The sequence below is a fragment of the Labeo rohita genome, chromosome 5 (genome assembly GCF_022985175.1).
Source record: "Labeo rohita strain BAU-BD-2019 chromosome 5, IGBB_LRoh.1.0, whole genome shotgun sequence".
NCBI classification, from domain to species: Eukaryota; Metazoa; Chordata; class Actinopteri; order Cypriniformes; family Cyprinidae; genus Labeo; species Labeo rohita.
In genome coordinates, this window is record NC_066873.1 from 37,248,565 (window position 1) to 37,275,658 (window position 27,094).

Here is a 27,094-nt window from a genome sequence, read left to right on the forward strand (position 1 = left end):
ATATTATTTTTTTCTGTTTTAATTTTTTTCTGTTTGTTAAAGTTGTGGGTTTTGCCAGTGATATTATATTATATTATATTATATTATATTATATTATATTATATTATATTATATTATATTATATTATATTATATTATATTATATTGTATTTTTCTTTTTTTTTGTTAAAGTTGTGGGTTTTTGTCAGTGTTATTATATTAATAATATTAATAATATTAATATATTATATTATATATTATTTTTTTCTGCTTTATTTTTTATTTTTTTTGTTAATGTTGTGGGTTTTGCCAGTGTTATTTATTATATTATGTTATATTATATTATATTATATTTTTCTGTTTTCATTTTTTGGTAAAGCAGTCGGTTTTGCCAGTATTATATTATATTATATTAGTTTATATTTTTCGGTTTTAATTTTTTTTAGTAAAGTTGTGGGTTTTGGCAGTGTTTTATTTTGTTTTTTCTGTTCTCATTATTTATTTATTTTTTTATTTTTTTTATTATTTCTATTAGTTTTTTTTATGTACATATTATTTTTTATCATTTGTATTACAGTTTCAGTTACACTTTCAGTTATATGAAATGTTAATATTTTATTTATTAAAAGTAAGTATGAAAATATTATGGAGTTAGATTAGATTACATATTTATTTATTTATATTTTTGTTTTGTTTTGTTCATATGATAAGTAATAATGACCCCATTAAGATTATTTTTCAGAATATTATCTTTCAGAATATTTTAATTCATCCTTAAACATTTTGGGGGGAAAAGTGTGAATAAATCATGGCAGAATGTTCATTCTGGGGTAAACAATCGCTTTAATTATTTACAGAGATGTTCACAAGATATTTGAGAACATTCACTTTGTGATATTTTCTGGAGGAAAAAGAAAATTTGGGGTGGAATGCAACAAAATACGACTTTATTTGCTGCTTTGACTTATCCTGACATAAATGCCATAGCCCTTTAAAACCAACTACACTGCAGGGTTGATTTTCAGACAGTGTTATACAAAGGAAAGGGGTTTATAAATAGCCCACTGGCTGAATCACTTCCCACATTTTAGCATTACAACGCCCTTCGGGGAAGAATCACATTAATAGAGTCAATAGCTAGCAGTGAAAAAGCATTGTGTTTGACAAAGGAAATATTACTGTGTGGAATAGTATCCCTGCCCACTAGGATAGTGTTAATGGTAGGAATGTTAATAATGCAGCAACAGTCCAGGGGTATTTTATATGGGGAAAAACGACCTTAGAAACAGCACTGGAATATTAATGGTCATTCATAAGAAGTTATATATTTAGAACATGACCCAAAGCACAGATCCAGTGATTGAGACGAGGTAACCGACGTATCCAGTTTTTCTGTTGATACATTTGAAAATATTCTAAATATTTTTTCACACTGATGGGTCTGTCTAATTTTAGGCCATTGTAGATGATGGAGGCTGTCTTGCAATTGCTATTCTGAAGCCCCTTGAAGTTGCTGTGATTCAAGCTGTGTATAAATCACGATTCATTGTGTGCTTTCGTCTTGGCAATAATGCTTCCTGCTTGCATCCCTGATAAACAAAATCATTCACGCTCCTGTACACAAACATGTGTTACCTAAGATATCTCCTTGTGACTTGCACAATCCAAAGCATCACAAATCTGACCCTCGCGCTGCTTGAGGAGAAGGTCCTGTTATATGCCTCGTTCTTGGTATAAGAATGGAAACATAATTGTAATGATTTCTTTAACACGGTAGAACAGCGTAGAAGCGTGGTAAATAATTCATAGGCTCCTTGTTTGGTAAGAAACATGAAAAATTAAAAAGAACATGTCTGCTTGCAGTCCTCACTGTCATAATCTTTCATTTAACAGTGTGAAATGTGTTTGTATCATTCTCCTGTGCAGTGCAAAATATATATATACAGTATATGCACCACCAATAAAAAGTTGGTAGGATTTTTAAATTATTTTAAAAATAAATCTCCTATGCTTATTAATGCTGCATTTTTTTTTATCAAAAATACAGTAAAATTGTAATGTGAAATATTATTAATTTTAAATAACTTTTTTCTGTTTTTTTTTTTTTTTAATTTTCAGCAACATTACTTCAGTCTTCAGTGCCACATAATCCTTTAGAAATCATTCTAATGCTGATTTGCTGCTCAAGAAACTTTATTATTATCAGTGTTGAAACCTGTTGTACTGCTTAATATTTTTGTGTAAACTTCTTAATTCTTTGATGAATAGGACATTTGTAGAATTTTAAATGTATTTACTGTCACTTTTCATTAATTTAATGCTTCCTTGCTGAATAAAAGTATTAAAAAAAAAAAAAAAAGCCAATGCAACAATGCCTAAAATGAAATCACAAATAAAGCATTTATTCTTTTAGATATATTTTTTCTGTTAGTGGACCAAAACAACTGCAATTAGATATTTTGAATTGTTAAAATAAATGATCTGCACCAGATAAAGAACCATTCATTTCACATTGACATGCATGGACATTTATTCTCATTAAATGTGTGACCAGATCCTACTATCTAGGCTGCTTTTCACTAATAGTGTAAATCTGTACTTCACAACATTGTTCAGTTTTTTATCCGACCCGGGAGCAAAAAGAAAATTAGGAAAGTACCATTTACCATTTACCATTTAAAACTTTGGAGACAGTAAGATTTTTTAATACTTTAATTTAGCAAGGATCCATTAAATTGGTCAAAGGTGAGTGTGAAGATTTGTCATGTTAAAGGGGTCGTCGGATGCCCATTTTCCACAAGCTGATATGATTCTTTAGGGTGTTAATTAAAAGTCTATAACATGCTTTGGTTAAAATTTCTCAATTGTATTGTAAATAACTCCTTTTGTACCTTGCCAAAATCAGCTCTGCAAAAATCATTCTGTTCTGGTCAAGGTTGCTTTAAATGTTAATGAGCTCTGCTCACCCTGCCCCTCTCTTCTCTTTGTGGAGTGACGAGCCTGTTTACTTTAGCCGCATTTAGCCACGTTTAGCCACTAAACTTGCTAACTAGCACATTATTAGGAAAGGCGATCGCAAAGATTCATAAAAAACCCTTATACTCACTTCTGCTGTAAGTGAAGCTGGATCACGAATGATTTTTGCAAACATAGACGGATATATGTAGATCGGGAGGCGCATTCCCTTCACAAACAAACGTATGCATCTTCAGCGGCTCAGATGTCGGGAGTAAATGACAACCATTACGTTCATTATTACATCCAGCAACACCTCAGTCGCTCATTCTGAGATATTCTTGTCTAACTTACATCCCTGTTCTAGCATTGAAACAGTGGAGGTCGAACTGTTACAGCTGATTTAAGGAAGGTCTGAGGTAAGACGCTCATGTCAATTAACTATTGTGGGAGCGGCCTCTGTGGGTGTGACGCCACACCGACAGGCATCTGAGAATGGCTCGATTTGAAAAAGGGGATATTATTTTTACGGATTAAATAAAAACCACTGCATGGATTTTTATTATTATAGGGCAGATTTGTACATACACTGCCAACACACATTAATGTTCAAACAACATGTAAAAGGGAACCCTGACAAAAATCATGCATTTTACACTCTGGAATGCAAATATTACTGGGGGACCCCCTCTGAAACACGACTGGGCTAGTTTTGAGTATCAGTTGGGTGGGTTTTGTTGTGAAAACCTGGCAACCCTGACTCGTGGGAAAGCTGCCGTCTCTCTCAACTGTCAAATACCGCTACAACCTGAATGGATGCCTTTAGCATCCTAATTGGATTTACACAGCCATACAACAGATAATATGTTTATACATGATGAAGGCATAGCTAGCAAGCAAACTGTAGGCTGTAGTAACTAACGGTAATGACCATAACTCACAATTGAGCGGGCGAACGACTGATGCTAATGCACTGCAGTTATTAGGTGCATTCAACTTAAAGCAGTGCTGCGCAAGACCAATCAGTATATGACATCAAAATACAGCAAGAGCAATTCAAAAGCATAAGGAGCTGTCTGCTCTCTATAGCTGTCAATGTACTTTGTCCTACAATGCAGAGTTGCAAGATTTTCACAACAAAACCTGTCCAATTGGTACTCAAAACTAGAAATCGAGTTCCGGGAGATAAAATACACATTTTATCAGGGTTCCCCTGGTAAATTCACATTTCAGGGTCTTTCAACCCGATTCAACCCGCAGACATCAAAAACATCCGCGGCAATAGTGTTAAAGTAGCCCAATTCCACGGGAAATCCGCAGACTTGGCAACACTGCTTGGGGAGGTGCCGTGCTGAGTGGCTTCATTGCATCATCAAAACATAATTTCAGACCCGCCCAAAAAATCCTGAATACGAAAGTAGTGAAAAACTATTTAAAGGGGTCATGAATTCCCTTGATCTTTTTTTCACATAAGAGGTCACTGTATTAAAAAAACATCCTGTAAGTTTCAGAACTTTTTGTCGTTAGTTTAAAAACAGCTTATATTAAAGGCAGTCTGCCAAAATGACAGCTTTTGGATGTAATAGATAGATAAGCACCACCTCCACAGAAGAAGATTAACATTGCTGCCTATTTAGCCCCGCCCACCGTTTTGCGCATAGTGTTTACGAGAGAGGCTAACGTGCAGGTATACGCAAAAGCCAAACGATAAAGGTGGCTCTGAAAACAACAGGATGCTCTGCAGTGCCAATTTGTGGAAAAAGTTCTAGACTGCGTCAGAAAGAACTTGGTCCTTTGTTTACTTTATTTTACCGCAGATTCGTTTACAATTACCCATAGGTAACTGAGGTTACGTCAGTAGCTGGAGCACCACAATTTGACGTGGAATTTTCAAAAAGATTGAAGCTAAAAGACGATGCTGTGCCGCCCTATATTGAATCTGACAGTAATGTCGCAACAAAAGTGAGTAACTGTGTTCATCACGTGGTCACTATTGCTTTGTCTCTTATAACAGATCGTTTGATATGTACTGGGTTATTTATGTGTTTTAAGCCTAAATCACAGCGCGGTCCATCTATGAGGAATGAATGTATGCTGTTCAATCATAGCAGTGGGTGTTGTTTACCTTTGAGTCTACAATCTGCCATGCCTATTCAAACTAAGCGTTCTGCTAAGGGGGGTTAAAAACAGGACAGAAAATAGCCTTTTACTTCTAAAGTATGATGTTTTTTGATGTAAAAATCTTGATAACATCATAAGTGGATCGCAGAGAACAGTACAAAAAAACAAAAAAAAACAAATGCAGTTCGTGAGCCCTTTAATGGTCTAACTTCACAGTTCAGTAGTATGTAGTTCACAGTCTTTGTAATGTGTTTTAGCAGTACATTTATAACATAATGTGTTTAGAACAATTCTCTGAATTGGCTTTACACACACTTCAAACATTAAAAATGTTTCAGCAGCTATAGTGTGCAGACATCTTTACATGAGGTTTATGGATGTGTTTGTGTATTTCATTGCTGGGTGGATTTGGTCTTTGTGGCATTTGTGCCCCAGAGCCCAGTGGTCTTTTTATCCTGTTCTGTAGAGGACACAATCAGTTACATTCAGCCAGCAGCACTGAGCCTCAGAGTGGTTTGTGTTTCTGACGCTGATGCCCTGCAAACAGTTGTTGATGTGTTTCTTGGCTAATTGAGGAGTCATTCTCCAAAGGTCTTTGATGTCCAGAAGGGGCAGTTGCACTAATGGCCGTTTCTCTTTAATGTATGTTTAATTGGAGATCTCCCGGTTCTTCAGTCTCTCTGGTCGAAGGTCTAATTGATGTGCTTTCTCAAACAAAGGCCACATATTTTTATGCAGCCACAAGAAAAGTAGTCTCTTAAAAAGGTCAAGCCGACCTTAGCTCAAAGTACTTGACGCAAATTAATTTACCACCAACCGAAGAAAACAAATCGATTTAACTACATCAAGGAGCCATTTTATTATTGACTCAGGAGAGGATGACGGAGTAAACTGTATGTAAAAAGACTGAACGTTTACAAATGAATGAAATAAATTGTCACATTGTGCGTATGGCATCAGGAATGTGTTTACATCTTGAGACGACTTATAAAAGAGTAGATGGATTGTACTTTTTTTGTGATTTAGAGGTAATGAGATCTAAAGGATGCTGAGAACTATCAACACTCCTTCTTGTACCGATGAGATGTTTTCAGTGAAAACAGTGCAGTGACAAGGTTTTTTTTAGTAAAGGTATATGATTACAATCAGCAAGCTGCTTCCAGACTCGAACCAGAGCGCAGAGGAAGTGTTAGAGGTTAATGTGAAGTCTTACAGAGAGAAATGATTCAGAAAGAGGCAGAGAGAAAAAAAGAGCGAGAAGGAGAGAGATAGGGATACATCTTAATCTAGATGTCTGTTTCTGTCATGCTTTGTTCCAGGTCAAATTATGATAACTGGACAGCCAGCTTTGGCTCTATTTCACACGGATGAGTCCATCTCTCATCCTGTTACAGCCTGTAGCTGCCTGCCCCTGTCCAGCTGTACAAATTCAGACTTGAGCAATGGCCTAGATTGCAGGTAGTAACTAGAGCAATGAAAGTGTAAAATTACTTATGGTCGTGAAGCTAAATGAATAGCCGACACGGCGCAGCCCACATTGTGTGGGAAAAAGCATCTCTGACATTTGAAATGCACATACAGACAAGTCAATTGTAAATGAATATATATTGCATTAATAGCTGTTAGAGGACATAAAACAATTATTTTGTAAGGTAGGGAAAATTACTTAATAGTGTGTTGCGTAATGCACAATTAAAAAAATAGGCTTGTCGTGACATTGCATTGTTGTTTTGGCCTGAACATGGCGGTGGTTTTCACTCCTGTGATTACATGTAGAAGGATTTACTTGGATTTATTTTATGTATTCATGCACATTTTGTGGAAAAATACTGCTGGTGACATCAGTTTTGTATTCATGGTGCTTTGCATGAGCAATTGAGGAAGGAAAAAATAAGGGATTGGAAAAACAGCAACCTGCTGGGAAGCGAAAAAAAAAATGCTTTAATGGCCTGATCAATCAAACTTTCCTTATGCTGCTGTGGCTGCAGAACTACGTGGTATTAGAGGACTGTTATAAATAGCTTTGAATGATATTTGCACAGCTGTCACTGGTGAAACTATCATAATATTTTGTTTTTATGCACTGGATGCTAGCCATAGCTGTATGCTTGCTTTAGCACAGTCTAGCTGATATAAGCAATATTCCATAAATATGTTTGCTTTTATTTTTTGCTTTCATGGCCTGCTGCCCATGATTAACATCCAAGAACTGATCATTTGGACATGATTTGAGTTTTGAGCCTCTGTAAGTTTGGATAAAAATGCCTGTTAAATGACTAACTGTAAGTTAAAGTGGACCTATTATGCAGAATTCACTTTTATTAGGTATTTGAACACTGGTGTGTGTTTAATCAACCAGCCTATAATGGTAAAAATCCACCCACTGCTATTTTAAATCAAAAGCAGTGTCTGAAAACACACATTTTCAGATTTCATCACTAGACATGGGTGGGGCTTACCCCTATTGTGACATCACAGTAGGAATAAGCACCACCCATGACTAGTGATGATCTGCCCTATTCGCATTGACCCCGCCATAATTGAACCACACATAATCCGCCATGTTTATATCGTCGCTATAGCTCCTATTTACATATTGTCTGCACCACAAACATTACAAATATTGTTTTTGGATGTACAAATGAGTTTACATACATACACTTGATTCTTAATACTTGTTACCTGAATGATCCACAGTTGTGTTTTTTTGTTTAGTGATAATTGTTCATGAGTCCCTTGTTTGTCCTAAACAGTTAAACTACCTGCTGTTCTTCAGAGAAATCTTTCAGGTCCCACAAATTCTTTGGTTTTCCAACATTTTTGTGTATTTGAAACCTTTCCAACAATGACTGTATGGTTTTGAGATCCATCTCTTCACACTGAGGACAACTGAGGGACTCATATGCAACTATTACAGAAGGTTCAAACGCTCACTGATGCTTCAGAAGGAAAAACCATGCATTAAGAGCAAAGGGTGAAAACTTTTGAACAGAATGAAGATGTGTACATTTTTCTTATTTTGCCTAAATGTCATATTTTTTCATTTAGTCCTGCCCTTCAGAGGCTACAGAACATAGTTACATGTTTCCCAAAAAACCAAAATAAGTTAAATTTACCCTGATCTTCAAATTCAAAAAGTTTTCACCCCCGGTTCTTACAGCATCATGTTTCCTTACAGAGCATCAGTGAGCATTTGACCTTCTGTAATAGTTGCATATGAGTCCTTCAGTTGTCCTCATTGTGAAAAGATGGATCTCAAAATCAATACAGTCATTGTTGGAAAGGGTTCAAATACACAAAAATGCTGGAAAACCAAAGAATTTGTAGGATGTGAAGGATTTTTCTGAAGAACAGCAGGCAGTTTAACTGTTCAGGACAAACAAGGGACTCATAAATAACTATCACTAAACAAAAAAAACACAACTGTGAATCATCAACACAGTACTACGAATCAAGGGGATGTAAACTTTTGAACTGGGTCATTTTTATAAATTAAACTATTATTTTCTCTTCTGCACTACATGTTAGCATCTTTTTCTGTGAAATATTTTATTCAGGTCAGTACTAAATAAACAATAACATCCATTTTGTATGATCCCTCTTATTTTGTTAAAATTATTAACATTTGAATGATTCTGAAAGGGGGCTGTAAACTTTTGACCTTGGCTGTATTTTGTTAGTTTTATTCTGAAAACGATCACTGTCTGCATATTTCATGAATAATTTCTGACATTCTGGCTGCATGAGATTCTCCAGATTTGTTGTTGATGGACTATCTGAAGCGTGAGCTGTAAAGGCTCAGCTCCCTTCTGGAAAGGTGCAGAAACAGCAGTTGATTTGCATTTAAAGGTGCACACATGAAAACTGCATGTTTTTGCTCACACCCAAAGAAGAGCAAATTTGACATGATATAAAATGATATAAAAGATCTGTGGGGTATTTTGAGCTGAAACTTAACATGCACATTCTGGGGACACCAGAGACTTATATTACATACTGTAAAAAGGAGCATATTAGGTCTCTTTTAAAGGTGAAGTATATCATCACTGCTTATATAAGTGTTATTTTAATTGAGATACTATTATAGTTTTCATTCGTTTGAAGTTTTAGTGTAAATTTGAGCTTTTTGTGATTTTGTATATTTGTTTTGGGGATTTTTGGGGATTTTCTGATGTCTATATAGATTTTCTTGAATTTGATTTCTGTTTTAGTTATTTTAGTACATCACACTAAATGAAAATAAGAAAGGTTTTCTTGGCAACTAGCTGAAATTAGTGAACTGTGTTTTGGTAGTGTTGCGTCATTTCAGGACCGGCTGTTCTCCACCTGCAGTTAAAACACTGAACATCACCGTTACTGACTCACAAAGACTATGTGGCTCTTTCACACGTGTGGGTGTTCAGGTGCAAGTGTGTGTGTTCACACAGGGAAAGCTGTTGCTCCAGATTGGGTGTGGGGATTTTCTCTGAGAGGAGCAGAGCCATTAAATGTTATTGACTGGCAGTGGGGGGTCTCAACGAACATTATCCATGTCTGTAAGGGTAAAAAAGTCTGACTTTCAAAAAAAAAAAAAAAACGTTGAACGGACTTGAGAAATTCTTAGTATGGCAAATTAAAATAGGTTTTTACACTGGCTTGTCTGTATATTTTTATATAATTTAAACATTTTTGAGGGACTCATATTCATGATGAGCAAAACGAATTTATTGTAAATCCATAAATCCATTCTTGCATAAACTGTTTAGCATTTTACACAAGAATGTTTTTTACATCGATTTACACACTGCTGATTAAGGTCCTTAGATGCTACCCAACTATAGAGGACAATTTAAAGCTGCTGTAAGCAAAGTTAGCCTAATAGGCATTTTGCTAACTTCTCTATTTTAGACTATGCCATTGAATTAGACCGCCTCCCATCACTTCAGCCGCATACCTCATCTCTAAATCTCCGTCCCTCAAAGACAATGCAGCAAACCCCAATGCGTAATATGACTGACAGGCACAGGCGCGATTCCAGGTTTTCTGAGCGCTATAACCCTCCACGGTCAGATCCTTTTTGCTGTTTACAGAGCCTTGGGCTAAAACAGAGACTTGTGTGATTTCTCAGGACAGTATTTCAGTGATATCTGTCAGATAGAGATTTTTTGCTTGTTATTCCAGAAAAAGGCTTTACCATATTCAGGATTCAGCACAAACAACTAGTATTTGTGTTAGCGTGATAGTATGATTGTGCTAGACTAGGCACAATTACCTGCTCTCCTTAAATTGTCATGGAAAATAATTTATGGGGGCTATAATGACGGAAATGCCCATGCAAAAATTGCCACACTCATTGTTTTAGTGGACCATTAGTCATCTGTGATCTGTAATTGTTGTTTTGCAGTATGAATGAAAACAAATCCTTATTATTGGGTAAGACTGAATGCTATCAGTGTACTGAATGCCTTACATACACAGATATTTCTGCTTATATATATATATATATATATATATATATGAAGATGTGTCAAAAAATTTTATGTAAGATTTTTTGTATTTTTATTTGCCATAACATGTAGATGTACATGTAGATTGTTAACTGTGTCTGTTTTATTCAAGAATATATAGGTAACTAGTAAAGTAATGCATAAAATTTTCATTCAAAAAGTTATATATATACTTACAAACTGTAACAATTCTATCACAACTGTATATACTATAACAAAATCATCCTCCAGCTCAAATTGAGTTTTTATGCAATATCGATGGACATATATGCTGGTATTGTCTTGGTTGTATATAATTTGATTACTTATTTGTTCAGTATACCTTTTTGTGAGCTAACAACATTGGTGTTCCTCAATAATGTGATTGCCCACAGAATTTTAATCTGCTAAATGCCAAACCTAGTCTCTGTAATCGTATTTTATGAAATATAACCTATTCCTGAGCCCTATAATCCTCAGCCATATTAAAAGAGCTGAGTGTAAGTCCATACGGGCAAGAGGCTCATGCTGTTTTCCCAGAGCTCAGGATGGCTGGAGGGAGGGATTTCACAGTGAGATGTTGATCAAGAACTTATGGTTGCTGTAGTAACCAGTCAGCATTTACTGTGAGCAGTAAAGCCTATATTGGCACGCTTCAATTTCCCCCCCAAAGAATAAGGTAAAGGTGGAAACGAATTTAGGTATTTTAGTGGCTTGTCAGGGTTGTCAATAGCTGGAATGCAGAAAGTGTTATCAACACAGTAAATATGCACATATTTATTAGTGGCAAGAAAAAAAATCTGAAGTTTTGAAATGTCAGGTTGTATTTTCAGTTTTTAGCGTTGATGTACTGTGTACTAATATAAGAACTCCTCCAGGGCTCCTAAATGTAATGAAATGCTTTGTGTTTCAGCATTTCCATCTTAGCCAGAGCATAATCTGCTATATTCCAGCTATAAATAGAGATATGTTTGCAACACATGCTGTTGAGAGTAATCCAGGTTGGTACTTCAACAAAATATGACTTTTCTCAGTAAGGCTACAAACGACACAGAGGAACAATATTGTTGTAATCACTTTCAAAAAATAGTTTTTTTCAAGCTGATAAATGATCAGATCATTGACAGCCAATCAGAATCCATCCAGCTTTAAAGAGCTCTAGCATTTGTTCATCATGTTCTTATAATAAACAGAATATCTCAGTTATCTTAATAGTTATTAATAGTTACAAGTTAGTAAACATATTCAAGTCCTAATAGTCCCCCTAATAGTCGACTAAAGAAGAAGTTTAGTTGTCATTTAGTCGCAGAAAAAAAAAAAGAACGACAGTACGTGATGGACAGATCGTTAACGGCTGGTCTATGTGGTAGTATAGTACATCGGGCAGGACACGCAAACACTCACCTATCATTTATCAACCTCAAATATGGCTTGTCATTTAAAATATGTAAGTAGTAGCAACTTTACATTGCCGTTCAATCTAATTTTAATCTAGTAAAATGTGCACTATTGAAGTGTGCGGAGTGTGGAAGCTGAACATAGCGCACTTAATGCAAGACATTTGCTGGTCACTTGCTCTTAAAATACTCCATAATGTTTGGTCATACAGATAAGAATAATCCATCTTTCAAATCTGTAAAGTCGAATCTGTATTTGTGTGCACTAACAATAACAATGAAACATTGTGCTTTTGTAAAATAATTAAAGCAAACAGGATCAGCTCTCTGCCATTACTCTGTGTATACTTGCCTTACAGACATGAAAAATATATCTATGGAGTGTGAAATGTCTACTTTCAAATTAACCAATTCAAATTGAAAACAAATATTCTCAGATTATGTAATCCATGTGAAACATTCATACAGGTGCATCACTACTGCAGAGATGACGAGTCAAGCACTAGTTTATTAATAGATTAAATAAAATGTTAATGCAGTCTCCTTGCTGTTTTTCCCTGACATATTCATATTTATTAAATCTTCCAGTGTGCTATGGCAAGCTTTTTAGTGTGAGTGTTTATTAGGCTATGTAGGCAATTAAAGGCTCATTATTTTTATTTATATGGTTTGTTATTAAACGTGCAACTAATAGTCAACTAATGCTTAAAATGAATGACTACTAGTTGATCAGAAAAATCTCTATTTGGGGACAGCCCTTCTGCTCACAGTGTGAAGAAAGCAGCCTTTTTGTGGCGTTTTTTTTTTTAAATTATACTGTAAATAAGAAATTAAATCTGAATTTTTTTCATAACAAATTAATTAAGTTAACACGTTAAACTGCCAGCCCTAAAAATAACGCGATCATCAAACATTAAATAACATATAAATCAAAACTTCCCAATGTTACTGAATGAAATGGACTCAGTAATGTGTATAAGATTGTGCACGCTTTGGGGCTGTTGATGGAAGCGATCTACTCGTCTATGTTTTGATTGTTGTAAATCTGATCCCGACACAGCTTTTTATTCAAAATGTTTTTTTTGTTTGTTTTTTTTTTTAATGAAACTTGACCATATAGCCCATAAGTGTTGATAAAAAAGAATGCATTAAGCTAGAATACTAGAAACTTGCTGGCGGTGGCTGATAGCTTATAAAAAAAACAAACATAAAACAAAGCTGGTAGGGAAAGAAATCAAAATTTACATTTTATGCTTTTTAGTATGAATATGTTAGCCTTAAGGTTATCGGTAAGCTAGTGTGGTCCAAAACAATGACAAAATTTGCGTTCAGAAGATATAATATATAAGATAATATATATAATATATAAGATATATATACTTACCGTCTCTAACTTTCGCCAATATGGATCAACGATTTTGATGACATAACCCTGCACTTCAGCTTCTCATCAGATATTCTGTCCAATCAAATGCTCTCTAGAATCTGTGTCCCACCCCGTACACTATAAATAGACACTGAATCTACAGCTGAAATTGGTTACTTGTTCACAGAATGCTGTATCACAAAACATACTATGTTTTATATGGTTAATAGCACATAGTGCCCTATATAGGGGACAGGGAACAATTCAGACAGTGTAAATATGCTTTTCAAAATGCTGAAATGCTTTCATTACAAGCTTAACAGCAGATGGCACTGCATGCTTTAGAAACAGCCGTACTCTGCTTGCTTCCAATTTCTTACACACCTGAACCTAAAGTAATCATTCATAAAGTTCAAAAAGTTTGAAGTGAATTACAAGGGTGTTAAGAGTGTTTACACTAATCTTACGTCATAAAATAATTCAGAGCTGAGGTGCAATTGTATGAACTGCATGACACGCTTAAGCATTCTTCTTTGAGAGCATTTAAGTGTGTGGTTAAAAACTAGATTAGAACGTCATCAGCTGTTGTAAAAACTAAGCTCAGAATCGATTTCAAAGAGAATCGCAATGCAATAGGAAAATCTCGGAATTGATCCATGAATTGTGATGCATCGATTTATCATCACAACCCTAGTTCTGACTATAAAGCTGCAAACTGAATACACTGATGTCTGTGTTTCTCTCCAGGTGTAAGCAGTTGACCTACCCTGATGACCTTCCCCAGATCTCTGTCGTCTTCATCTTTGTGAATGAAGCTCTTTCTGTCATCCTGCGGTCCGTACACAGCGTGGTCAACCACACCCCGGCACACGTGCTTAAAGAAATCATTCTGGTGGATGACAACAGTGACAGCGGTAGGGACGCATCCCTTTGTGTTTCCTTTACTCTTTTTATTTGTTGATAGTTTTGTTTTCTCCGAATACAACAGTTAAATGTTTACCAGTTTCTCCAGACATCAACGCTTTTATAACGAAAGTGAACATAAAATGCTGCGTGAATAAACGCAAAACAGCATCCCCGTGTTTTGGTATGCCGTAACAGTCTTTGTTTTGTCTGAGCAAACAAACATTTTTGTTGCTTGGTTAGAGACTGCGCTTAAAGACTAACAAAATAAAGGAAAAATAAACAGCAAGAGACAAACACTGCAAGAGTAAACCTTTAGGTGTGTACTCTTGCACACTGCTCAAGGTTTATAAATAACCTTTAAAAGGAAAGACAGATTGTTCATTTTTCTTTGAGACATTATTTACTGTACAGTTCCCATTGACGCTGTATGTTTTGCAGTTGTTTTATCTGGTCAAACTGCGCTGAAGTGTTGGACTAACTAAAAGTAGAGACTGGATGTGTCTTAACATTTGTCATTGGTGTGACAGCAGCTCAGCTGTTCTCAAAATAGTGTAGCTTTTTCAGTAATGAACTATTTTTTCAGTGTAAGGTGAAAATATGTTTTCTGTGTCACGTTATTTATCGCATACAGCCTTAAAACTAAGCAAGGTGGAGCAATAATTAACCACTCTCTTCTAAAATCCTCTGCGTCACTGTTGGGTAGTAGTTCATGTGAGTGCAGGTTTGGCTCAGGATTGAGGGCACGTATTGGCTGCACAGGGGGCGCTCATGAGCATCCTTTTGAATCATAAAATGATAAATGGGATATCCTACAGGCTCGTGGACCTTATGGACATGCTTGAACGAAGGCCATGAGACCGCAAGTCTGTGCCGAGTGTGCCATTTGACACAGTGCCACTCTCTGAAGTATTGTGTGGAATGCGTTTTAGCAAATTGGTTCATTTTGGGAGAATTAAAATGATACTTTTTAAAACATTTTCCTGAGTCCTACATTTAAAGAGTCACCCAAAAATGAAAACTGTCATTAATTACTCACCCTCATGTCGTTCCAAAGACCTTCATTCATCTTGGGAACACAAATGAAGATATTTTTGATAAAATCCTAAAGCTTTTTGACCCTACATACACAGCAACACAACTGAAATGTTCAAGGCACAGAAAAGTATTAAGGATAATTTAAATAGACCCAAATGTGCGCTATTCAAGTGTCTGTGTGAAGTGTGGAAGCTGAATGGTAGCCCACTCACTGCAAAATACTCTGTCATTTTTGGTCATACAGATAAAAGTAATACGTCTTTCAAATCTCAAAAATAGCTCAGAATAACAACAAAACGTGCTTTTGTAAAATAATTAAAGCAAACAATATGCGCTTTCTGCCATCTCGGTCTCTGTGATTTTGAGCGCATCACTTCGAAACTCTGTGCATACTTGCCTTACAGACATGTAAAATATTGTATATATAGAGAGAGATTGAAATGTCTACTTTTAATGAACCAGTTCAAATAGAATACAAATATTCTCAGATTATGTAATCCGTATGAAACATGTATAGATGCGCATCACTACTGCAGAGATAACAAGTCAGTGTCGCCGACTTCATCTCTTAAGCCGAAAACAAAGAAGCACTAGTTTATCAATAAATTATTAAAACATTAATGCAGTCTACTTGCTGTTTTTCCCTGACAAATGCATAATTATTTTATCTGCCTTTGCACTGTGGCAAGCTTTTTTTGAGCGCTTATAAGGCTATGTAGGCAATTAAAGGCTCATTATTATGATTTATATGGTTTATTAATAAACGTGCGCGATAACCTGGGCAATAAAACGATAATTATGATGACATCATTTTCTTCAATAAGACGATAACAAGAGCTTGATAAATGTTTGATATAATGTTTATGCATCAAAATTGCAACAAACAGCGTTACTTATTTGAAGCGTGCCACACTGACCATTTGTCCACTCGGCTCAGAGTTCAAACGGCAGTGCAAAGCAGAGCAGATGCGTTCACTCGCTGATAAGTATTGGTCACCTAACCACTAAACAGCGCTGTGAAATCCAGTGTGAAGCGCTTGGAATTGGAGGTTTTAACTGTAGTTATCACGATGCAAATTTATGCTACTAGGGAAGTACAATAGTTACTTCTAATAAATTCAAACAGAATAATTAAATTTCACCATATGAAAATTAGGTTGTTACAATTTTTACAGATGTTACTGTTCTGGATGTTGAACATAAATTTACATCTGCATCCTAAATCAAACTACTGTCAAATGTGCATTTCTAAGAGACAAAAAATTTAATATTATTAACCCTTAAATGCATACCTCGGGTCTTTAGTGACCCGGACGTCATTTACTACCCTCTCCATCCTGGATTTTTTTAAGTTTGACATCAGCTTTCTTAGTATTCCTCAATCTATTCATGATAAACAATAAAACAAGGGAAAACAAACAAACAAAAAAAAAAAAATATATATATATATATAAAAGAATGTCTGTTTTCTGATCATTTTTTTGTAAAAAGTGCATAGGGTCACTAATAGTGTAAGTATATTTTTTGTGCGCAAACATATAAATATCTGATGACTAAATACATGCATTATTCTTCTGAAATTGTTCTTAAATTTAGAGATCCATCCGTGCTGGATATATAGGTCCAGATCACTAAAGACCCGAATATGTAATAATGATTGGGGAAACAGTCATGCATTTAAGGGTTAATATTGCAGCCTGCACTGCAAACTGTTTCATGATTTGAAACAATATCACTCTTAAAAACATGCAGAAACTAAGTTCATTTTTCTGTTCAAATATTTATTTTGTTGACGAAAAATGATTGGAAAAGTGTAAAGAATTAAAAAAATGTGAAGTGTTTGGTCATGTTCTGACCATAGAGAGTAGTTTAAAACCACACAAATTTCATTTAAAAGCAAAAATCTGCCTTTAAATCTTGTTTACGAAAAAAGAGATGCCAACGAGGTGGAGCGTTGTGGAGAACGGATGACTCTGGCAGTACCGCTATCTTCCCAATTTGCTGTTATCTCACACAGTCAGCTTCTCTGAGCGTTTCTAATTTCATATGCTAATTTCCTGCTGATGTTTCAGCTTCTTCCAGCTGACATTAAACTGTTAACATGCAAAGGTTGCCTGCTTGACCTTTTCTCAGCGCTGTAGCTTGTCGTCTCCAGTTTAGTGTCCGCGCCCAAAAAACGGCTGGAGGTACAGGCACCCTCACCGCTTGAATAATGAATTGACCTTAGCGAGCGTGTCTCTGTCTCTCTAAGTCTTCTGTCCATTATGAAGACATTTAATAGAGTGCCGTTCTCTTGTTACGCTATTCACTGAAGCCAATAAGGTTTTTGTCCTCCTTTTCTGTCCCTCCATCATCCCTGTCTGTTTGGATTAATCTCAGCTGAATCCTGTTATGCAGGGCAACATTCGTTCTCACCTTGTGAATAATATTAAGGGACATTGCGTCTATTTTTCTCATCTCATCAGACATGGAGTGCTATTGCGCCCTTGAAATTCAATTCATTTAGACGTCGCTTGTAAACAGATAATAATGGGTTTCAATCCAAATGAAAATAAATTTAGGCCCTTTAGATGAAGAGTTTGTTTAATACTTTTCAAGGACGTCTTTTTATTTGAGAATCCAGCTAGTAAATGACATCTAGCCATATCCTCAAAAGCAAACTTCACAATGCTTTAGAAATTTAATTGTATAGTTGGCCAAATTCTGTGGATAAAAATTAGTGTTTGACCCTTGTCTTTTCTTTTAATTCTTTGGAACACAAAATTCAAAAAAACTTTTGAATTTTAATTTTTTTTTGTGGATGATGCAGAAGCCTAATGGCACACACGTACACATGTGCATCCATGAGGAAAATGGCTTTCTTTAATTGCATTAATTGCTATTCCAGTGCCATATGTAGCCTTCGCTAGCTATTGTGTGCGGTTGTATATCAAGCCAGAGTTCTTGATATATGCAGATGAAAAATGATAAAGCCTCTATGTTGATTAAATAAAGCAAAGCAATCCCTCTGCCATTGCTCATCTGTCAGGATCAGCATGCATTTCAAATATTTTCATAATGCTCAATTTTGATCTGCTGTGTTCCAGAACTTATTTCTGCTTTTCCTGTTCACAGTATGATGGATGGATATTTGTTCTTTATTGATTGGTGAATGTTTATAAAGTATTTCTGCCTCATGATTCTTAATTTCAATCTCATTTAGAATGCACCAGAGGGAATCCTATCACTTTCCACTACACATTTGTGTGTGTGTGTGTGTGTTTGTGTATGCTGTTCAACACACTGAATTGCATTTTGTGCCCGCCCTAATATGGCCGTGTTATAATAACTGGAGCAGAGCTGACATTAAAAGCAGTCAGCGTGAATATAATTTATTAACATGTTTATGTACTGTACATTCACATTACATTTATTAATCTAGCAGGCGCTTTTATTGGACTTGGGTCAGTCTCACAGAAATGTCTCTCAAAAAATTGCATTTCACCCCAAAATGAAAAAGTAAAACTAATTCAAGAAACAAAATAAAGTGGTGTAATTTATATAATGTGAGTGCATTTGTATTTTCCTGACAGGTATTCACTCTGGCTCATTCTTATTTCTGTAAAGTGGAAAATAAATTAGATATTTTATTAAAATTGTAAAGTACAATATCAGTATACATCATTGTATTATATTTGCTTATAATAGTAATGAGAATAAGATTTATTTTTACAACACAGTGGAAATTTAGGTGGAAATGTGCAAAAATAATGTTCAAATACACTGTCGTCCAGTAGTGGGCATCAGTATAATTTTTAATATTTTTAATGGAGTCTCTTATACTCATCAAGACTGTATTTGTCAGAAATAAATATAAAAAATATTGTGAAATATTATTGCAATTTCTAATTTTGGTTTCCAATTTTAATATACTTTTAAATATAATTTATTTTTTGTGATGCAGCACTCAATTCAGAAACACTCAAAAAATCCTGAAAAAGTATCACAGATCCCAAAAAATATGAATACGTGTTTCCAACATTGATTATAAATCAGCATATTCTAACGATTTCTGAAGAATCATGTGACACTGAAGACTGGAGTAGTGATACTGAAAATTCAGCTTTGCTTCACAGAAATAAATTGTATTTTAAAGTATATTAAAATTAATTTTTTTTTTTTTTTTTTTTTAAATTGCAAAAATATTTCACAAAATTACTTTTTTTTAATGTATTTTTGATCAAATAGATACAGCCTTGTATCTTGAGCACAAAAAAAACATGAAAAATCCCAAACTTTTGAACAGCAGTTCAAATCTTGTTGTGTTCACACATAGTTCAGTAGTTTAGGATTCTATAACCGACCCGTACTCACAAAAAAATCAGGTTGTGGCAACTACTATGCAGTGTGTACAGAACGAATAGAACAACTAGTTGTTAATGCCATATTTAAATGTGTGTCAGAGTTGTATCTTTTCTGCATGTGTGGTGCAAGAAATCACAGGGTACGTTTTGACTCATTAGTGTTGCCAGATCTTGCTAGAAAAAAATTGACAGCAAATAAGAATAAGCCCATAATAAACTCAAATCCAAATGTGTTATCTTGGAAATAAGCCACATAACAAAATATAGCGGCCTGCATCTGCCTACCTTATTAACTCTATAATCTGGAGCCCAAACAACGAGCCCAAAGACGCTCATTAAGCTTTGCTTATAATAAGTTGATATGGCAACCTTTCCTGAGCGCACTCTGTGAGATAGCCTTCCAAATAAAAACAAAACATGATGACTCTGTTGATGATGGTTTAAATAAAACTGACAAACATAACAAGTCTTTGGTCACTGTAATATTACTTTCGTAAAAATAGTGGAAATCAAACACATTTGGTACACACATAAAATGATAATCTAGGGGATTCACTATGGTATTTAAATGTGGTTGTCACTCCTGAAACTTTACAGTGTGTATTAGAGGCTGACATTTTTTCGGGAATCCCGTGGGTCACGGGATTCCCACGGGAATCCCACGGGATGGGAAACAAAATCACTAATAATCACGGGATTGGGACGGGACAGGAAAAAATGTCAGCGGGAGTGGGCGGGACCGGGAATCGTAACGCTATGAAACCCAACTTTACAGACAAATATACCTTTTATATAAATAAACTATAAACGATATATTGTAATTTTGAACTTAATTCTAGTTGACCTGTCTCTTTATTCTCTCCTTCTGTATGCTTTGGTGTGGCTGGTTAAGCAAGTGAGTTCATGACGGACAAATCGTTAACGACTTGTAATACAGCAGGACATCCAAATGCTCACCTATCATTCATCGACCATATGGCTTTTCATCTGGAAGATGTATGTAGTAGCAAGTTTACATGGCCACTCAATCTAATGTTAACCTAGAAAAATGTGCGCTATTGAAGTGTCAGTGCGAGTGTGGAAGCCGAATAGTAGCGCGGTACTGCATGACAGAGGCGCCGGTGCGGTCACTTAATTGCTCTTAAAATACCGTCATTTTTGGTCATACAGATAAGAGTGATAGGCATCTTTCGAATTTGTAAAGACTCAACGTTTATTTGTGTGCACTCAGAAAAACAAAGAAACGTTGCGCTTTTGTAAACTAATTAAAGCAAAAAGGACGCGCTTTCTACCGCCTGTCTCTGTGAACTTGAGCGCGTCACTTCGAAACTCCGTGTATACTTGCTTTAGAGACAAGAAAAATATATCTATAGAGTGAAATGTCTACTTTCAAATGGACCAATTCAAATAGGAAACGTGTGTCTGCATGAATGATTTACGTGAAATTTAATGTGTGTGCAGTGCACACTGTGCATTTAAGATGGCTTTCAGTTCAATAATAATAAATATAATAATAATAATAAACAAAATTTTGCATTTTTATTCAACTAATGTAAAAAAAAAAGTTACGGGCATACTGTGATCTGTACTGTATTCTTTACTGTAACTGGCAGATTCTAGCCAAAAATAATAATAATAATAATAATAATACGGGAGTGGGAGGGAATGGGAGTCATTCTTCCGAGATTGGGACGGGACGGGATTTTTTCCCAGTTTTTTCGTGGGATTGGGATGGGATGGGATTTTTTTTTGTGGGAGTGGACGGGAGAGATTTGAAAATCCACTCCCGTGTCACCCTCTAGTGTGTATGTGGCCTATGAGTCTTTATGTGCAAACATAAAAACATCTCAGCTTTTATGTCAAATAATTTTAAATCATATTCTTGGGTGATTAAGTCCAGTGCCATGGTTTCCCACTGCACTGAAACACTGAAATGTTAATCGTTCTTCTGTGCTGATGAATGAGAGGGGAGGTAGTTGTGTGCATCAGTGCCTTAAAGAGTGCTCTGTTCCTCCTTATTCCTCTCCCCATAGAAACTAGAGCACTCAGCAACCTGCAGGAAAGAGCCCAAACACTCATCTATCTTCCTTGAGTGTGTGTATGTGTGTGTTTGTCGCTCGAGTGTGTGCGTGTTCTCCTTGCACTCCATTTGTTTACCTCCCAGAGTTCTTATTGAATGAGGACAGATAGCTAACTCTGAGAGACTAAAGGAGTGGGGAGATTCAGGCAGATTTATTTACCATGTCATCTATAGTGCCACTAAAACCTTCTTTTTTCTTTTATGCTATTGAGTTTATCGCACAGAATTCAACACAAGCCTCTTTCTTGAACTTGGAAGCTTTTTCAATGTTTATTTTCAGTCAGAATCATGAGTGAAAGTCGATAAAGATTCCAAATGGGGAGTTTAAAACCAACTATTGTTGGTTCCCCAAATAACCTTTCAGTGAACAGTTCAGAACAGATTTTTTTCCTAGTGTGTAGAACATTTTAAAAATGTAAAGAATGTTTTGTACTGTTAAGAACCTTTGTGCAATGAAAAAGTTTCATAAATGTTGAAGGTTCTTTATAGAACCATGAATGCCAATAAAGAATGTTTATTTATAAGAGTATAAGGGTGTTTCTTTAGATTTTAGGACTAGAAAATAAACTCAAAACACACTTTTCACACTCTCAGTAATATTTTATTTGTTTACATATACATTTGCATATAGCTATATTACAGGATATTTTTTTGTTTTGTTTGGATGACATATCCATCACATTTCAAATGTGTCTTGTTAAAGGGGTCATCGGATGTTAAGTTCACTTTTACATGTTGTTTGAACATTAATGTGTGTTGGTAGTGTATGTACATATCTACCCTATAATGATAAAAATCCATGCAGTGGTTTTTAATTAATCTGTAAAAATAATATCCCCTTTTTCAAATCGAGCCATTCCAAGATGCCTGTTGTTGTGGCGTCACACCGACAGAGGCCGCTCCCATGATAGTTGATTGACATGAGCGTTCAGATCAGCTGTAACAGTCCGCCCTCTTTGTTTCGATGCCGGAGCAGGGATGTAAGTCAGACAAGAATATCTCAGATTGAGCGATTGAGGTGTTGTGTTGCTAGATGTAATAATGAACATAGTGGTCGTCATTTACCCCGACATCTGAGCCACTGAAGATGCAGTAAATTACATTTGTTTGTGAAGGGAATGTGCCTCCCGATCTACATATATCCGCCTATGTTCGCGCAAATCATTCATGATCCAGCTTCACTTACAGCAGAAGTGAGTATAACGGGTTTTTTTGCGATCGCCTTTCCTGATAACGTGCTAGTTAACAAGTTAATGGCTAAACGTGGCTAAACGTGACTAAAGTAAACAGGCTCGTCTCTCCACAGCGAGAAGAGAGGGGCGGGGCGAACAGAGCTCATTTGCATTTAAAGCAGCCTCGACCAGAATAAGATGATTTTTGCAGAGCTGATTTTGGCAAGGTAAAAAGGGTGTTGTTTTACACAACCACTGAGAATTTTTAACCAAAGTATATTATGGACTTTTCATTAAGACCCTAAGAATCATATCAACTTGTGGAAAATGGGCATCCGATGACCCCTTTAAGAGACAAGATTTAATAGCTATATTTAATAGCTGTTTTTACCCAGGTGCTGGGTAGTTTTTCTGCACTCTAAAAAATGCTGGGTTATTTTATTTTTTAATGATTTTTTTTTAACCCGAATGCTGGGTTCAGCTTGTTGGGTCATTTTTTTATATTTTTTACCCAGGTGTTGGGTATTTTTTTCTGTAACTAAGCTGCTGGGTCATTTTTAATCGGTTATTAAAATTGGGGGTTTTTTTTTCTACGCAACCGCTGAGTTGAGCCTGTGTCCGACAAAACAGCCTAGCTGCTGAGTTATAGTCAGAGCATAGGCTTCTTGAGTCTTCTACAGGAGAGAGCGGTTCTCAGCACTGACGATTTGCTGCACTTCTTCAGCGAAATAAAGGTTTGTATACATTTTATTTCATTTATAAAGTCTTTACTGTGCTGTAAATTATATTATTTACGCAACGTACCTTTTTCCTTGCATAACATAAATTGATTTTATTCATTATAATACTGATTTACAAATTTTTTTGTAATTTTATTTAATGTTAAAATATGTTCTCTAATCTCAGTACTGTTTGTTTATGGGCAGGTTATGGAGTCAGTCACGGCATCTTTCAGCTACGAGTGAAATGTGAGACGGTGGTCTGAAGTAAGTAGTTCCCCCGGCAAATAGAAGCCCATCACCGGCTCAGATTTCGGCGACACACCCGCACGAGAATTAGTACTATTCCAGCGAAAAGTGATTACAAAGAGCGGTTGGATACACTTAAACTCCTTTTTTTTCTAAAATGCTTGTTAAATGAGTTTAAATGTATTTAATATTGTAAACTGTGCTGTATTCACCCAAATAAATTCAGTTTGTCTTATATTTTTGTCCATGGGTGTTCTTGCTTAATAATAAATGTCCATCTTTTGATTATTGCTGTTGCCTCTATAATTCTGTGTGTGCTTTTTAATTTCCAGCCCATTTTAAGCCAGCAGTATAATAATTTTTAAACAATAGTTGACTTAAGTAAAACTACCCAGCGTGTTGGGTAAAAACATTTAACCCAACCCCATGTGTTCTGTCCAATATTTACCCAGCGCTGGGTTGCCAAATAACCCAAGTTGAGTTGTTTTTAACCCTGAATTTTTTAGAGTGTAGCATTTTATGTTTCCAAAAAATGTGTAATGAACATAATCACACTTTTTGCTTAATTTAACAAAATTGGAGCTTGATTGCATACACACAAAAAAGATGCAAATCAAAAACATTTAGTTTTTTACCCTTTTTTTTCTGTTTTCTTCAAACACACACATTTTCTTCAAGTACACTTGACATGGATTCCTCCTTGTGTCCTTGGTAACCAAGTACATTAACATAAAAAAAACAAACATAATTAGCATTTGTTGGTTTAGATTTAAAAAAAAGTCAAATCATCTTAGGGTCAGACATAAAAACAAATATAAATTACTTTTTCAGCTTTGGTTCATTATTTAGATTATTAGATGATTTTTAAAATTCAATCATTTATGTTTATGGGGAATTTATAAGATCAAAAACCATTATTAATCAACACAGCATGAGAGAAACACAGTGTAGCATCAAACTACATTGTGTGAAAAAAATCCTATTATTGATGTAGGAGGTTTGGATTTCCTTCCTTCACATGCTCTGTTTTCTTTTGTAGTGGAGCTGAAGTTCAATCTGGATCATTACGTGAATAAGCGATATCCCGGCCTGGTGAAGATCGTGAGGAACAGTAAGAGAGAGGGACTCATACGGGCCAGGATTCACGGCTGGAATGCAGCCACCGCTCCTGTTGTGGGCTTCTTTGACGCCCACGTGGAGTTCAACGCAGGCTGGTAAGTGGGATTCACGATTCAGTCTTTTATTATTTTATGAGGCATTGTCTTGCCACTCAGAATATCACTGGTGTGCTTCACATGACAAAGGCTTGATTTATCAGAGAATATTCATCATGACATCAATGGTAGCTTAGACTTGAGGAAAGCATCCTGATGGATTTTTTATCTGAAGCATCTGTCAAAAAATGGGCTGACAGATTAATGATCTCAGAAATGGATGAATGAGATGTACCTCAAATTAAATGACCTTTTCCACTCTGATGGCAATGGGCTTCCCTGCTGAAAAGTCTTTTCAAGCTGATACATGCCATTTAGTGCTTGTCTGGTTGGGAACCGCCAGCCAAGACGTGTATTTTTTGAAGACAATCCAGGTAAAAGAATATATCCATTGTTTGTTGCCTCTAGAAAATGCAAAACGGCTTCAAACTTGCTGTACCACACTCACAATCCTTAAATGAACTCAAGCATCCTTCATCTGTCACCTTCTTCAACTCAACAGCAACGAGTTCTTATTAAGGCCTCCCATTAGAGTAGTATGACCTCCATTTGGGAATTATGGATTAACCATTAATGAGCTTTTCCCTTTTTGTTCCACAACATAAACATTTAATGGAGAGATGATCACTGAATAGGGCCACCGTCTCAGGCACACAATGCAGAATCTGCGGTCGGAAAGACACGATGCATACCTCATTTCGGAGCCAAAATTAAATTAGAGTTTCATTATCGCTTCCCTCGTGCAAAACTTGGATTGCCATTTCATTTAAACCTGTTTTCCTTCTGTGTGTGCTCCAAATTTCAAGGTGTGAAATGAAGCAGTTGGAAATGAAATGCATTTTAGTTCTGTATTTAAAAGGGGTCATATCATGATTTATTATTTTTTTCCCTTAAGCATTTCCCTAACATTAAAAGAGTGTTTAATGTCAAAAACAGTCATCATTTTGTTTTTCATACCGATTTTTCACCCTCTGTCTGGCTTTTAGAAATAAACAGTTTTTTTTACTGCTTAGCCTTTAAGAAACACCCTCTGTCACATGTAAAATAAGCAGAAGTTTTTAAATTAGCATATGTTTTTATGGCACACCAACGTCTATGTTAAAAATATCAAGGAAAATGTGATTTCTTATCACTTTAATATACTGTAAGATAAAAACTAAAACCGCCCTATTCCCTAGTCGTTACCCTTATGTTTCTCGCATCGTTTTTGCACCATATTCCCATGGACATGTTCTTTCCCCATGTTTATTTTGTTAAAACAAAAAAAAAAAAAACACATTTGATGCATAGATGAGAACTTTTTTCTATTTATAGAAACATCACATGTTAAACTTTGAAGTAATTTGACATAACCACACACAAGCACAGCTTCAAAGGATAGTTGATTTCATATTGGCAGTATGATATGCTGGAGGTTTGATATACCACTTTGATATATCAGTTTCAAAGCTAATGGAGGCAACTAACAGAATTCCAGAAAGGCCAATTAGTCAATATATGAACTGCAAGTTCATAGGTCACAGAAACAGTCGAAGTACTTCATGTGTTAAGGAAAACGTAGTTTTGAAAATGTAGCATAATTTCACTACAAATAGAACATATGTCATTTTCATAGGTCATACTTAGGTAATTTTCTGACCTAGATTTTGTGTTCCAACCCTGGGTGACTCAATTTTGACAAAAATGTTATATAGAACCTTATAATTCTGAGGTGACGATATGTACACTACTCTCCAAAAGTTTGGAAAGACCCCTGGCAAAGTGTGGTTTTGGACAATATCAGCATAAATCCTTATCATTTTTGGTGCAAATATGTTAAAGTAACTTGACATTATCATTGAAGATCAGCAATAATAATTTTCATTTTGATTACATAATAATGGCAATATATACATGTCAAAGTCAGACATGACCCTTTGCCAGCTGTGATGCCTGGTTACTGGTTTAAACTTGGCCCAAGTTTTTAAAAGATTTTTGGGTCAGCACACCTTAATAGCTTCAACAATTGATTGCCAATTAAGTTTAGAATACAATGAATTTAGGCCCAGATTATGCAGAGCTGTAATAGCTGCTAATGGTGGATATTTTGATGAA

The 27,094-nt window shown here is 35.6% G+C and overlaps 1 protein-coding gene across 1 annotated transcript in view; it reads left to right on the top strand.

The window, feature by feature from the left end:
- galnt9 (polypeptide N-acetylgalactosaminyltransferase 9) overlaps positions 1-27,094 on the top strand; it is a 112,977-nt gene that overhangs the window by 17,593 nt on the left and 68,290 nt on the right. Inside the window, exons 3-4 of the mRNA XM_051111095.1 lie at positions 14,030-14,196; positions 24,826-25,000. Coding sequence (XP_050967052.1) covers positions 14,030-14,196; positions 24,826-25,000 — 342 coding nt within the window. The remainder of the gene's footprint in view (positions 1-14,029; positions 14,197-24,825; positions 25,001-27,094) is intronic.